Consider the following 14,989-nt stretch of genomic DNA (forward strand, 5'->3'; position numbering starts at 1 on the left):
ACGGCTGGGAGTTCGGGGTGAGGCGACGGGGCGAGTAAGAAAGACGCGCGCGAGAGAGGCTTGGTTTCCAAATCCACCTCTACGATATAACGAAAGAAGTTGAGAAAAAACCGAAAGGGCCGAAATACTTCCAAGTTCCTCGGGTGGTCACGCCTGGCAGCTGAAGTCTTGCGCTGCTCACCTCGGTGCCCGTTACCCGCCTGGGTTGCTCCGTATGCCTAATTGTCCCGCGATTCCAGTAGTGCTCTATACTGGTGGGAGGAAAGGCAGCAGCGCTGGAGGTAAATTAGAATAGAATAGAAATAGAAATAAGAATAGAATAGAATTGAATTCTTTATTGGCCAAGTGTGATTGGACACACAAGACATTTGTCTTGGTGCATATGCTCTCAGTGTACGTACATAATAAAAGATACATTTGTCAAGAATCATGAGGTACAACACTGAATGATTGTCACAGGGTTCATATAAGCAATCAGGAAACAATATTAATATAAATTGTAAGGATTCAAGCAACAAGTTACAGTCATACAGTCCTAAGTGGGAGGAGATGGGTGATAGGAAGGGTGAGAAGGCTCCTAATGCAGCCTTAGTGAATAGTTTGACATTGGTGAGGGTATTATTTGTTTAGCAGTGATGGCGTTCAGGGGAAAAATGTTATTGTGTCTAGTTCTGATGTGCAGTGCTCTAAAGCAGTGTTCCCCAACCTTGGCAACTTGGAGATATTTGGACTTCAACTCCCAGAATCCCCCAGCCAGCGAATGCTGGCTGGGGAATTCTGGGAGTTGAAGTCCAAATATCTTCAAGTTGCCAAGGTTGGGAAACACTGCTCTAAAGCATCATTTTGAGGGTAGGAGTTGAAACAGGATGCGAGGGGTCGTAAATATTTTCACAGCCCTCTTTTTGACTCTGCAGTATACAGGTCCTCAATGGAAAGCCATTTGGCAGTAATTGTTGGGTTTCTTTTGTAATTCAAACTATTGAGAAGGCAGGAGAGTCTAACTTTGACAACTTTAAGATTTGTGGACTTCAGCTCTCAAAATTATGAGAGTTAAAGTCCACAGGTCTTTAAAGTTGCAAAGATTGGACATCCCTGTTTTATGCCCTTTATATATTTTTTTATCTTTATCTTTTATTCCTCTGTACTATAGGAATACACTTTATAATTTTTGGTCTTTATCTTTTAGCAATTTTAGAAGTAATTTCCTTTTATGATAGTTTATCATCACAGAATACCTTGTGGCTTTACAGGCACTACTCTACATGTATTAAGATGTAGGAGCTACGATTGAATTGGGCACTAAGCAGGGGTGGGCAGCAGGCAGGATGGGGTGGAATGCAGTTCCACCGGCGGAAATGAAGTGTGTGCCCAACTCCAGCTGACTATCACCCTCTCCCATCCTCCTCTTCCTCGGAAAGCGGCAGGGAGACCAGCACCAGCAGGAGTTGCAGGGGGGCCTTTTCCTTCTGCCTCTTTTCTCAACAGCTGATCGGCACCCATTCGCCTACCTATCCAGCCTGAGGCAGGGGGTGACCCAGAAAGGAGAGCACAGGAAACAGGAAGCAAATTGTCACCCCAGAGAACAACACTGGTGACGTTGTAAGTCGAGGACTTAACAGTTCACTTGAACGATGATGATCGTTGAAGCCACTCTCACCTGGTGACATGGCCGACAAGCCACACCCACCTAGTCACATGACCATCAAGCCACACCCACAAAATAAGCCGCATCCATAGTGTAGAAGTAAAAAATTTGGCTGCCCATTACTGGCACTAAGGGATAGATGGAATTACCGCTATTGAATCTGGGTTAGCAGTGTCCTTACCCAACTCAATGGCAGTGCTGGTGATAGTTTTCCTCAACACATGAAAAGCTAGGCTGAAGTGCTGTACAATTCATGGATTCTCTTGGATTCTCAGCTTCTATTTGAAGAGCAGGTAGCAGCTGTCGCCAGAAGGACCTTTCCACAAATTCATCTTTGAGGCGAGTAACAATTCAGAATACAGCACTTTGGGTAGCTATATTTACACAATCAATGCCTGTAACACCACTACTTTATGAGCTCCAGGTCTTATTCAGCATTGCTAGTTATAATACAATCTGTAAAGCACTTTAGGCCTATCCAGGTTTCTTGGGGGAACCACTAATTTCCACTAACTGAATCTGCTCATTCCACGAGATCTGGCAGGATCTCATTTATAAAGCAATGTAATCCACTCAACTCAAGATAGACACACTCTTTATTTCATTGCCTGTCCCAATATCCCCTAAAATTCAGATGGCTGCAATTCTTTTTATAATGCCTTCAAAAACTAGTTTTTCTCCCTGAGTATTGGGCAAGGCTGGTGAATGAGTTGTTCTATAATAGTTTGATATAGAATGATTCTAGACTGGGATTGAATGTGTCATATTTTTTTTCTTTTTTCTTATTTGGCCTTGTTTTATATTAGTTTAAATCCATGTTAACGGTCCAGAATTGCAATTATGAGTTGGGCAGCCATGTAACATGAATGAATGAATGAATGGGGAGGGGGGGGAAATGAATGGTATTGTATATATGAATTACTTTTTTATATGAGTGTTCTCATGTTTATATTTTTACATAGCAGACACTATGATAAAAATTCCAATCTAATGAAAAATGAGTTCAGATCTTGCCACTATCCACAAAATAATTCCTATTGCTAAGGTAATCTGACCCCCCCCCCCAATTTTTAATAAAAAAAGATTAAATCTGAAATCATGTTTATTTTTACTTGGGAATCACCATTGAGTTCACTGAGCTTGTCCAATAAACATAGATGAGATCCATCTGCAGACAGATCACTAGAATAGGAAACAGGTTAAAAAAACAATACTGCTGCCAGTTTCTAAATGCCAGTATAGATACTACTTTTAGTAAACAGAACAGATGCCTGGAAATTATTACCCTTATATTATTTAAAACTCTCTACGATTATATTGATCCAGGCCATGATGTTATTGGTTAGTTTCCCATTGGTAACGTCCAAAGCATGGGATATGTATGTTTGTGTTTGTATAATACGAAAAACAATGAAAATTGTGGCTACACATATTCTTTTCCATAAAATTCTGGATACACAGTAGTTCTCATTTCAGTCATTAATTTTCCAGTGTTGTTGAAGAAAGGAAACATTATAACCTCACATTTAGTGAAGCATTCTTATTTACAACTTTCTACATAGAAACTATTACTAACTTTGAAATATTTTAATTTCAGATCATAGACAGAAACAATCAACAAAAATGGGAAAAACACAGCTAAAAAAATATCACCACTACTTAAATTATTTCAAGGCTCAGTTCTAATACAGTAATCTTTTTTGAGCAAATTTGCTGATGCACTGTACTCTTAATATTTTTACTTTGTTTCTTCCTTTGTGAAAATAGCTAAAACACAGAACTACTACCCATCTTTTCTTAAAGTATTATCCAAGGAAATATCTTAGAGTGATCCTCTTAATAAGCCTGGCTTACAATTCTAACTTCTGAAGGCTAAAGCTCAATTTGGATAAAATAATTGCCTAGATAAAAATTCCCAAGCTTGAGAACTACTGCTGATAGAAGCCAAATAGGGATAAGCAGTCTCTAAATATTACCAAAACTCCAATCCATATTCCTGGTTGTGAAACTACCATACATAAACAAATATGTTTCTTGTTAGAAAGATTTCTGAAAATTTGGTACACTCCAGGAAAATCTCTCCAGAAGTCAAAGGAAACCAACATTTATCTCTGCCCCTTCACCAGCAGGTGCTTTTATTGGATAGGAGTAACAGCTGTTCCTAAAACAGTGACTCAGGATCAAGATATTTTGAAATAGTCTCTGGCTTTATTTTAATTAGTAGATTTAACTTCATCTTGGGTTAATCACTTGGATGTACAGATATTCTCTGACAAAGCAAAACAATTTTTATTACATTTCAATTCAATTGACTTAGTTTATCCCTGTCTGTATAAACAATCATGGAAATAGATTTAATGTTGATCATAGAAGTAAAATATTTACGGTACTTTAAAAATGGTATCCATCAAAATTATACTAGTACTAGGCTTGGTTCAAATATGATTTTTGTAGCCAAGTAAGTTAGGGATGAGGTTTGCATTTGAAATGTAAATGTGTACTTATTTTAAATGTACGTTTTAGCAATGAGGGATTTTCAATTTTTTCCTTTTGTTAACTACTGAATAGTATCTTAGAAAAATAGTTTTTAAAGGACATTTCTACTTCATTGTATGCTTTCCATATCTATACGGGTGTCAGGGCAATTTATCAAAAAAATATCAACTACAAATAAAATGATAGCCCTTTCTTCACTATGGTTTTTTTTTCATAATCATGAAATGTATTGAGTAATTGGTTATTTATGTTTCTTTGTTCTCACTAGTATGCTATCGGGAATGTGTGAACCAGCTTTCTATATTATGCAAAACAGTATAATACTGCACAGTACCTAAAGAATAAAAACCCATATTAATAAAAATGTAAGTAAAAAAATTATTTAAAGACAAAATTGTTCCCCTTTGTATACTATCGTGCCAATGCCAAAAAGGAATTAGATTACTTTAATTAAAGCAAAATGAAAGACCAAGGTGAAGAATAACTGCTAACAATAATTTATACAAACATTGTAACTTCCCGAAATATGGTGGAAAAGTAAGAAACTGTAAAATTACTTTCTGAATTGTCATCTGAATCACATAGTATTGTCATGAGATTTTCTAGGCATTTCAATGGAATCTGCAGCAATAGAATTTATACTAGCTCGTCTTGATATAAGCTCAGAAACTGGAATATGGCGTAATTCTTTACGGGAAAATTTTACTGGAGTCATTCCTTGAAATTGGGTGACTGGGTTGCCTGTCTGTGAATAAGTACATGCTTGTGAATGAGATTTCGTGAAATGTTGTACTTTCCCTGTTGACTCCTCACGATTATTAGAGGTAGAGAGTACTGCTTCTGCAACTTCTTCAACTGTTTCAGATGAAGCCTGCTGTGTTCCTATATTGCCTACAGTGCTGTTTATTTCTTTCAATTTCCCTACAGCTTGGGGTCTCTGTCTGTGTTCTTCTAAAGAAATACTTGTTTTTTCTTGTAGCATCCCATCATTAGAAGCATAACCTAAAATGAAATATTCAAAGCAACAATTAACTTAAATGCTTAAAGGTAAATATTACAGTTCTAATGTTACAGATTTTAGTTGATTCAAACTGTTATTGTAAAATGATCTGATTGTGCAATTAAAAGTTAATAAAGAAGAACATTGGCATTTCGATCTTGCATTACCCTTTCATTTATGGAAATTACTCTAAACCTGTAGCTTTCATTAGTGGAAATGGGAAATGTGTTCATTTGTATGTATATGTCAGAAGGAGTCAGACTACATTCAATTTTCAGATATTTTCCCTGCTATGCTGCCAGTACCTCTATGTCTTTCCAAAGGACACTTATTAGTGGGAATTTAAAATAAATTTAAAATTTGCAAAAATTAAAAATTTCTTATCTGAAATCTTGGTTTGTTATCTGAAAATTAAAATTCAACTTTTGCCTTGAAATGAAATATAAATTATATTTAAAAACTATTATTAATAAAACAAATGTTTTTTTAAAATCCATACTGTCTGTAATCTACAAATATAACATTGCAGTTTAACCACTCAAAATGAGATAGGCAGTACTTAAATTTGATAGATAGATGGATCAGCAGATAGCAGATAGATAATATAGGGAAAGAAAGATCTTTATGGGAACTTTTCTCTTAATGTGAGTTACTACTAAGCTTTAGCTATATTAGGATTTTAGCTTTAATATTTATACATTTACTTTGTTTAGAGTGATATGTTGCTTCTCCAACAATATCCTTTAATTTCTTCTTTAACTCTCGGCTGGTTTTCTTATAAAAAAACAAATCTCGTTCCAACTGCTGAACTTTAACTTCATTGGATTTAATAGTTTCTGCAATATTTTCACCTTCTTTGTCTAAAAAAAGACAGAAATTTGCTTTACTATATTCCATTTTATTACAACATGATGAACAAAGAAAGTTTATTTTGCATCTTGCTAGCATTTTGTCTTCAACTTTGTGAAAAATAATTTATAGTTTAAAGTTATAGAAAAATGAATAACCATAGATAAAAAAACAACCTAATTGGAGCACCTAACAAAAAGTACAGCCATTAATAAGTTTGAAAATTACTTCTTTAAGCAATAATGAAATTATGTTGGAAGAGGCTCATCTTGATGAACCTGAGGATATTGTACCCAGGTACAGAAAGTCCTTGACTTAAAACCATTAACTGAATGATGGTTCAGTTACTATGGTGCTTAAAAAATGCTAAAAAGACTTAGGACGCATTCTCAAAGTTACGACCATTGCATCTCCTCCATGATCACAATTTAAGCACCTGACAAACTGGCTTACATTTATAGCAGATATAATGCCTCATGGTCACAATTTGTTTCCTTTCCATCTGCATTTGAAAAAGCAAAGTCAATGTGGAAAAATTGCTTAACAACTGCATACTTCACTTAATCATGTAATTCACTTAACAACTAATGTAAAAACGGTCATAAAATTGGGTCCAATTACATGATCCAGTCCCAACTGTGGTTGTAAGTCAAAGATTATTGGTATGTTCCTCTATAAATTGTAGATAACCAAGATTCTATTCCCCTGGTAAAGGAGGCCTTCAAAATTTTTCCCTTTCCCCGTGTGGTCTTAATTCCGATCCTGCTATCAAATAACTTTGACATGAGACTGGGAGAAATGGAACTTAGAAACAATTATCTCCTATTTTCATCAATTCTAACATGCAATGAATGAATTTCTGTTCATAGAAAAAGAAAGAAGCCAAATCTTGACTTCTTGTGTCTAGCTATGTGTGAAATATGTTAAAAGAATATAAATATCAAAGCATGTTTATCTGAGCTTATTACAATTGACATTTTAAAGCAAGAGCTAATAGAATGAGTGTCTCATAACTCTTTGTCTCTAATGCTATATAAATTGCAATTTGTGGGTAAGCTATGTCAGTAACAATATTTTAAGATTTTATATTTTACATTAATGTTCAAATATTTAATCTTATATATTGACTCTAATGAATATGCTCCATTAGATGGGAGTATGAAAATGGTAAGTATATATTTAAAATTAATTTTGATATTTTAAATATAAGGAGCAAGCATAGTTCTATGACAGAAAAAAATCAAATCCATAAGACTAGTTAGCATCTATCAAATTTTCATTCTCTGAGTAGTTATAATAAATGTCTTGTCTTGTTAGACGAGAACTATTTCCTACTATGTTTAAACATACGCAAGATCCAATACCTTTACAGTGAAGTAGTATCAACTGAATTTTTTGTTCATGTTCTTTTTGTTGAAGGGTGAGACGCCTGTCACATTGCAGCATGAGGTGTTCAAGTGCCAGTTCAAGTTCTCTTATGATAGTTTCTTGTTCCATTGCCCTCATTCTCAGTTCTTCAGACTGCACTTGTAATTTACGATCACTCTCACGGAGTCGAACAACCTAAAAAATGTAGTATTTTATTTTGTAAATGTCTGTTTGAATATAGATTTAGTCATTGTTTCTTAAGATAATTTTAAAAAAATCAATTTGTAAGCTTTAAGAGGAATTGTTAATAAAGTCATCTAATTCGGATGTGCTATGAAACATACATTTATAAAAAAAATCAATGGTTTCACTGCTCTGAGTTATAAAACATAATTACCGCTACCAAATATTTTTAGAAGGTTTATGATACATGCACTCAGATAGAATGGCTATTTTTAAAAATATGTGCTATAATTTAAATTCAGAGAATAATAGAATGTAAATGATGGGGCAAAATCCTATATTTTAAAAATCCTATATTTTATTAGAATCCAAAAACAAATAATCAGTTTTTGTATTGTGTATTTTCATACAAATTTTATTTTTAGACAACTCCAATGTTCATGAATTATCAGAAGTACATCAGATTGCCATTTTGTATCAGTAAAAAGAACAGGTCGAATCTTTGCTGAATAATATTCTGACAAACCTTGTTAAAATACTTTAAAAGAATTGCACGCAGTTCAATAGCAGATAGTGATACCAACTTTCCCATCACACTGGCTTCACTTTGTGTAAGGATCTGTGATGAGACTCTGATTGAGTTTTGATGGTTTTGTATGCTTTCGTTCTTGTAAGCAATAGCCGCTTCCAAAGTTTCAATTCCTTCCTCAAGCTGGAATAAAACATGCTCTTCCTAGGAAGAAACAAAGCAGAAATGTCAAATATGTTACAATAAATCTGAAGGTTATTAATAATAGTTAATCTCACAATTGCTGTGACTATGAACATACTGTAATACAATATTATAGTTATATTTATATACTGTACTATAAATACATATACAGTTATGTGGCAAGAAGAACCTCGGTGACGCAGTGGTTAGAGTGCAGTGATCAGCTGGCAGTAGTTTGGCAAATCGAATCTCAGTAGGCTCAAGGTTGACCCAGCCTTCCATCCTTCCAAGATGGGTAAAATGAGAACCCAGATTGCTTACTCTCTGTAAACCACTTAAAGAAGGCTGTAAAGCACTGTGAAGTGGTATATATATCTAAATGCCATTGCTATAAATGCTGTGTGCTGCCAGAAATGTTAAAAGTCTAATTATGGCATTCAGTTATTACAATAACTTTCAAACTATTTTGAAAAATACATGGGTTTTTCAGAAGCCTATCTGCTTTACAGAGAAACATCTATAGAAAAGGAGCCAATTCTCAAATTTCTGGTCTATTGTGCTTTTAAAAAGTCTCTTCTATCTATAATGGAATTAAGTATACAAACAAATATTTCAAAATGAGAGATATTTATTTATTTATTTATTCGATTTTTATGCCGTCATTCTCCTTAGACTCAGGGCGGCTTACAGCATGTTAGCAATAGCACTTTTTTAACAGAGCTAGGCTATTGCCTCCACAATCCGGGTCCTCATTTTACCCACCTCGGAAGGATGGAAGGCTGAATCAACCTTGAGCCGGTGATGAGATTTGAACCGCTGACTTTCAGATCTACAAGTCAGCTTCAGTGGCCTGCAGTACGGAACTCTACCTGCTGCGCCACCCTGGCTCATTTCTTTTATTTATTCCATTATTTTAAAATTGTTCCCCAATTCTCCTCCCTCTGTGGCTTTTTGTCATCATTGCTACTTTTTAGTAGTAGGTATTTCTCTTTTTAAAGTTATAATCCAGAAAAGGAAAATAAAAAAATAAAGGTCAGGGTTTTTTCCTCTTTTTTCAATATCCTTAATTTTGTAGTCCTATTTGGCACTCCATAGTTCTATAATCATATGATCTTTCACAACTTTCCCTGATCGCTTTTTAAAATGAAACTGCATTCTTCAGTTTAACAATAATACATCCCTTAACATATAAGGGCTGCTGTTTTTTAGAAGCAGAGAAGAAAATACACAAATACAGAAAATGGAAGAAGAGGGCATCTTGGTGGTACTTTCCACTGTTCAATTCCTTCTGAAAGTTTTTAACAAAATACTGTACTTTGATTCCTTTTTTAAAAAAATTACCAGCTCTACATATTACCAATTTACCTACTTTGATTGCATTTGGATTTTTCTACTAGCAGCAGCTAATAGATATCAAATAGATAATGACTTACTTCTGCCGATAACACTCTGCCATTTTTTAATTTCTCATCCACACTGTTTCTTCTTTTCAATAGCTGATCCTTTTCTTTTTGCAAAGCCTGAACCTCTTCAAAAATCCTCCCTTGTTCATCAGTGGCACTCCTTTGAAGCTGCTTATTTTTGTCACAAAGTTCTTGATCTAACACACTTAAACGGGTAGATAATTTCAAACTATCTTCATTGAGAGCCTATGAAATCATAAATGAAAATATCACCCCTTTAAGAACAATAATTTTGAAGAGAGATGTGGCACTTTAAATACTATCCCATTTAACATGACATAAGTCTTCATATAATATATTCTACTGGAAACCTTTTAGAAATTTAGGATATGTTTATCTCTCCATGCCTGAACTAATATGTACACTGAATATAATATAGATTAGAAGTAGTTAGGGTTTGGCCAGATTTTGTTTCTCTGAAATCATGACTAATGATTTCACCACAACTTCTTTAGCTTCAATTTAACTGGTCATTTGGTAGGAACACCTACCATGTTGTGCCTGAACTTCTGCTCAACTTAAAAGATAAATGAAAGGGAAGCATAGTCTGTTTAACATTACAGACTTGGGGGAAAGGGCAGAACTAAGGAGATGGAACAAGTTAAGAGATCCTGTCAATGGAACCCCATGTCAGCATTCACCTTGCAAAAACATTTTCATAGCAATTGCATTTGCATCATAGCACAGCAAGAAGTTAATTTGCTATTTTGCCCAACAGAAAAAGTGTAGGCATGCAAATGCAAAGCCAATCTAAGCGTGGCACAAGTACCGCGTGTACCAAAACTATATCATCTGTTTTGATAACAGAATACAGTGTAACAAAATACATTTTCTATGTTGGTTTGACATGTACTGTATTAGCTATTATGGGAGAAAGAGAAAAAATGATTACAAAACATTCAGTAGTAGATGTATCCTATATTTCTCACTAAAAAATCAGTTAATTTGAAATTGCTAAAACATTTTTATACTGAAGACATAGGAAGCTGAGTGCAAGTGTGGAGTGCTAATTTCTAATTTCATTTCCTAGCATATCACAGTATTTAAAATTACCTGGCTGGATCTCAGTTTTTTAATTTCCAAATGGCTTTTCTCCTGCATCAGTGCTTCCTTCTTTAAAATAATCGCTTCTCTTCTTTTTAAATCTTCCTCCAAAGCAGCTAACTCTTGATGCTGGTGCAAAATCTTTTCTAGTTCTTCATCTAAGCACTTCTTTTTCTCTTCTAATTTCTACATTGAGCAGAAATGATGCAAAAATTTAGCTTCTCAATTATACTAATGTTAATACTATAATACTAAAACTAGCTTAAACAGTGCCTATTTTTCAATGGGTTAAAAGTTCTAAATTGCATTTATACTACAGTATATACCATTTAAACTCTATACCTTTTAAAATAATGACTTCTACAGATGTAGCTTTTACTGGGGAAGTGGAGGTTGTCCTTGATGTTGTTGCCCCCCCCCTTTATCATGTGAGGCAACTGAATTATTTGGTTCGTGCCTGTACCTCAAATACAAAACAAAAGGCCTTCTGAATCAGGATGCACTGGGAGAATAGAATGTACTTTGGCTCTGTAGTTTTGCCCACCCCTGAATTCTGCCCATCAAATGATTATATCTGCTTATTTCAGCTGCCTTACGCTTGTTTTGCTATCAAATGTGTTAGGGTTATTGAGGGATGGTTGACAATTAACTCAGCAAATTTATATACCCATGGTATAATCGCAACAAGTATATTTCACCAATCAGGCAAAATATGGTGTGTGTGAGCTTTATTTATTTATAACATTTATAAGGTGCCCATTTTTTTAACATTGGTGGTGTGTGTGGGACGGGGAAGCGGAATAGGAACAAGAGCCAATGTTACATTGGTGTGTACTGAAAAGAGGCAATGGGAAGTTGCATAACTTTTCCTCCAGTTGAGGGTCAGCCTCCAGAGGGAGATCAGAAGTTCAGGTGCAGGTAATCCTTGACTTAGAACCATTCAACCGTTCATTTAGTGATAATTTCAAGTTACAACAGTGCTGAAAAAAGTGGCATGACTGGTTTTCTGAGTTATGACTGTTATAACATTCTCCTGGTCACATGATCAAAATTCAGGTATTTGACAATTGGCATTTATGACAGCTGCACTGTCCCAAGGTCACGTGATCACAATTTTTAACCTTTTTCTTTTTCAGAAGATCAACAGAAGTAAGAGGCAGTAACAGGTCTATGGCTCTTGTATTGGAAGCAAACTTTGTTCCCTACCCAGAACTGAAATGGCTAAATACTAGTAGTATTTAGCAGCAGCTCCAACCAGTTATAAAGAATGCCTGGCTGAAAAGCCTAGCCCTAGAATATATTAGCTGGTAATCAAAAGGCTGGTTATCCGAGAGGCTGAAGAGTGTTTAAGTGAAGGGGAAAAGAACCTCAGTTTTTCTGTACACCAGAGCTGGGAGAGTGTCAAAGAGCAAGGCTAGCTAAGCATTGATATTACACAAGATAGATTCTTCAGACGTGTGAGAAAATAAATGCTATTTTTGTACTGAAATCTTCCTCTACAAACAAAGAAAAAACTTCTTTGTTTGAAGTCTGCAGCATCTACCAAAAGGAATCCATCACATGCTTCTAAAAAGACAATTTATAGTATCACTAATCATAATAAACTTTTGGACTATTTTTAGTTAAAAATATTTTGCCATAAGTGTTCTAGGAAATCATACAAGGCAAGGGCTAAAATGGAAAACAAGATTATCTGTAATCCTATAAATAAGGAAAGGTTGATTGCATGATAAATGATTCACACAACCTCTTATAACTGGTAAAAATAAAGTCTAGTTTCCTGCCTCCCACAAATTATAACTTTCTTTAATTTATTAAGGGGAAGCATTTTCCCCAGAATCTCACTTAGAGTTTAGAAAAGCTGTAACAATTTTGCAAAGTTTTTAATTGTTAACTTGTTCTATTGTATTTCTTAGAGGAGAAAAGCCAGTATAAGTCACAGAAATTAAGTACTAAATAAAGAATTGCAGCATTCAAGGCATAAGCGGACCATTGTGCCTACCGCCTCTATCCTACTGTCCTATTGCCTAGTTCACCTGTACCTACTTTGCTAATGTTTATGTTTATACCAATACCTACTATCTTGTACATGTTTGACAATAAACAAACAAAGTAAGTAAGTAAGTAAGTAAGTAAGTAAGTAAGTAAGTAAGTAAGTAAGTAAGTAAGTAAGTAAGTAGTCCCATATTGTAGCATTACAAAACTTCAATTGCCTGTAGTTGCTGGGGAGCCCCAGTTGAATTTCTTTTCTTAAATGCAGCAATCTCTTCATCCTTTAGCCTTAGAATCATCTCCTGCTGTTCTGTCTTTTGTTGAAGTTCCTATAAGTAAAAAAAAATGTTTTAATACATATTGCTAGAATATTACATATTTCAGTTCTCATTTTGAAACATAAATTTTAGAGGCACAAAGTATTATAATACTTATCAGAACACAATAAATTATCATATATAGACATACCCTTCCTTTATATTTCATATTTATGTATCACTTTGATTAAGACTTTCTATACATAATCTGAGACCCAATTTGGTATAAATGTTAAAGACACTGTGCTAAAAACCAGGAAATCATGAGCTGTAGGCACAAACCCAGCTTGGTGACTCTGGGGCAGCCTAACCACTTACAAAAAATATTGCCAAGAAAATTGAAGGGATTTGCCCATCTAGTCAAGACTGACTCAAACGTACACAGGCACACACACACACACACACACACACACACACACACACACACACAGAAGTAATCTTTACAAGTCTCAATAATTGATATCGACTTACTACAATACTGTTGAAAGCCTGGAATTAAAGTAAAATACGCGATGTGTCAAATTCAGAATTGAAATACAATTTGAATTAAGAACCTTTTTGGGACTTGATTGTAATATACAATTTCTGAAACTCTTATTGGTAAATAATGATATGCAGTTAATATATAGTTTTGTGGAACAGTTTACAGATAAAATTATACATTAACTGCATGATATATTCACTGAAGAAGTGTTTTAGAAGTTGTGAATTACAATCAAGTGATATGAAACTATTGTCATTAAACATAGTAATAATTTACACACTGGTATGAGATAAATGATATCTTTGGGACTGTCTTCTGCCTCATGTATCCCAGCAGCCAGCTAGGTCCCACAGAATCGGCCTTCTCCAGGTCCCGCCGGCCAGACAATATCGACTGGCGAGGCCTAGGGGAAAAGCCTTCTCTGTGGCGGCCCCGGCCCTCTGGAACGAACTCCCTCCAGAGATACGTACCGCCCCCTCCCTCGTCTTTCGCATGGGGGCTGTGAGTGATGAGACTGTCTCCGGCCAATATGAGATATGATTGGATTGGATGAATGTATGCGAGTGTTCATGGGATCTTTTAAATGTTTTTTAGTAAATTTTCATATTTTAGAGGTTAGATTTCTTATATATTGTTACCGGTATATTAATGAGACACCTCGAGAAGGGTGGCATAGAAATCAAATAAGTAAGTAAGTAAGTAAGTAAGTAAGTAAGTAAGTAAGTAAATAAATAATTTTTTAAAAAAAATCTTTTACCTTGATTTTCAATTGACCATGCTGAATTCCTGTTTCTAGTATTTTCTTTTTTTCATTCTCTTCCCGCAATTTTTTCTGTAATTTGGCTTGTTGGTTTTTCATGTGATTAATATTTTGTTCTAGTTCTGATATACGTTTCTCATTCTGCATAGATAATGATGCTAGATTCTTAGTTTCCTGTTGTTTTTTCTGTATGACCTGAAGTCACATAATACATTTTATTTCATCAATTATTGTTAACTTACGTAATATAATACTATTTTATTGTTTAGTTAGCTTTATAATAGGACTGTTTTACCAACTTGCTGCTTGTTTAATTATGGTTCATTGTATATGTGACTAAGCATTGGCATTTTCAACATATAGAGTATATGTGTACATATATGAGAAAGATGAAATATAAATAAAATAAAAACCATAATAATGTCTTGGTACTTGGCATGATATTGAGTCCATAATTAATTAAGTTATCAAGGATTTTTACGGATGGAGAACATTACTTTCTAAAAACAAAATCTATTATTGGAAATGCTCCACAAATAAGAATTTTTATGGCTTATATTTCTTAATATCTAGGTTACATATGATATACAGAATTATTTTGACACGAATTGATGCATAGGGCAAATGAGCAAAAAACTACATTTCTGAAGAAGAGATCCCTAAAAGAAAGCATTGT

The 14,989-nt window shown here is 34.6% G+C and overlaps 1 protein-coding gene and 1 long non-coding RNA gene across 6 annotated transcripts in view; one reads left to right on the plus strand and one right to left on the minus strand.

Annotated features, from left to right (window-relative positions):
* The first annotated feature begins 14 nt into the window (after positions 1–14).
* On the plus strand, positions 15–5,295 carry LOC139162412 (uncharacterized). Its single transcript, XR_011558323.1, has 2 exons — positions 15–281; positions 3,243–5,295. It is a non-coding gene; the product is annotated as an uncharacterized lncRNA (long non-coding RNA).
* Positions 3,834–14,989, minus strand: part of KIF27 (kinesin family member 27) — a 31,540-nt gene continuing 20,384 nt past the window's right edge. For 4 of the 5 annotated variants that reach the window (XM_070742736.1, XM_070742735.1, XM_070742737.1 and 1 more), the window contains exons 11-18: positions 14,311–14,508; positions 12,974–13,081; positions 10,770–10,946; positions 9,687–9,902; positions 8,068–8,274; positions 7,355–7,553; positions 5,846–6,001; positions 3,834–5,143 (exon numbers count right to left, since the gene is read on the minus strand). In XM_070742736.1, the coding sequence (XP_070598837.1) occupies positions 4,719–5,143; positions 5,846–6,001; positions 7,355–7,553; positions 8,068–8,274; positions 9,687–9,902; positions 10,770–10,946; positions 12,974–13,081; positions 14,311–14,508 (1,686 nt within the window). In that variant the 3' untranslated portion in view covers positions 3,834–4,718. Of the gene's footprint in view, positions 5,144–5,845; positions 6,002–6,429; positions 6,493–7,354; positions 7,554–8,067; positions 8,275–9,686; positions 9,903–10,769; positions 10,947–12,973; positions 13,082–14,310; positions 14,509–14,989 lie in introns of those variants that run through there. The other variant, XM_070742738.1, reaches the window with a different exon arrangement.

This window comes from Erythrolamprus reginae, chromosome 2 (genome assembly GCF_031021105.1).
Source record: "Erythrolamprus reginae isolate rEryReg1 chromosome 2, rEryReg1.hap1, whole genome shotgun sequence".
NCBI lineage: Eukaryota > Metazoa > Chordata > Lepidosauria > Squamata > Dipsadidae > Erythrolamprus > Erythrolamprus reginae.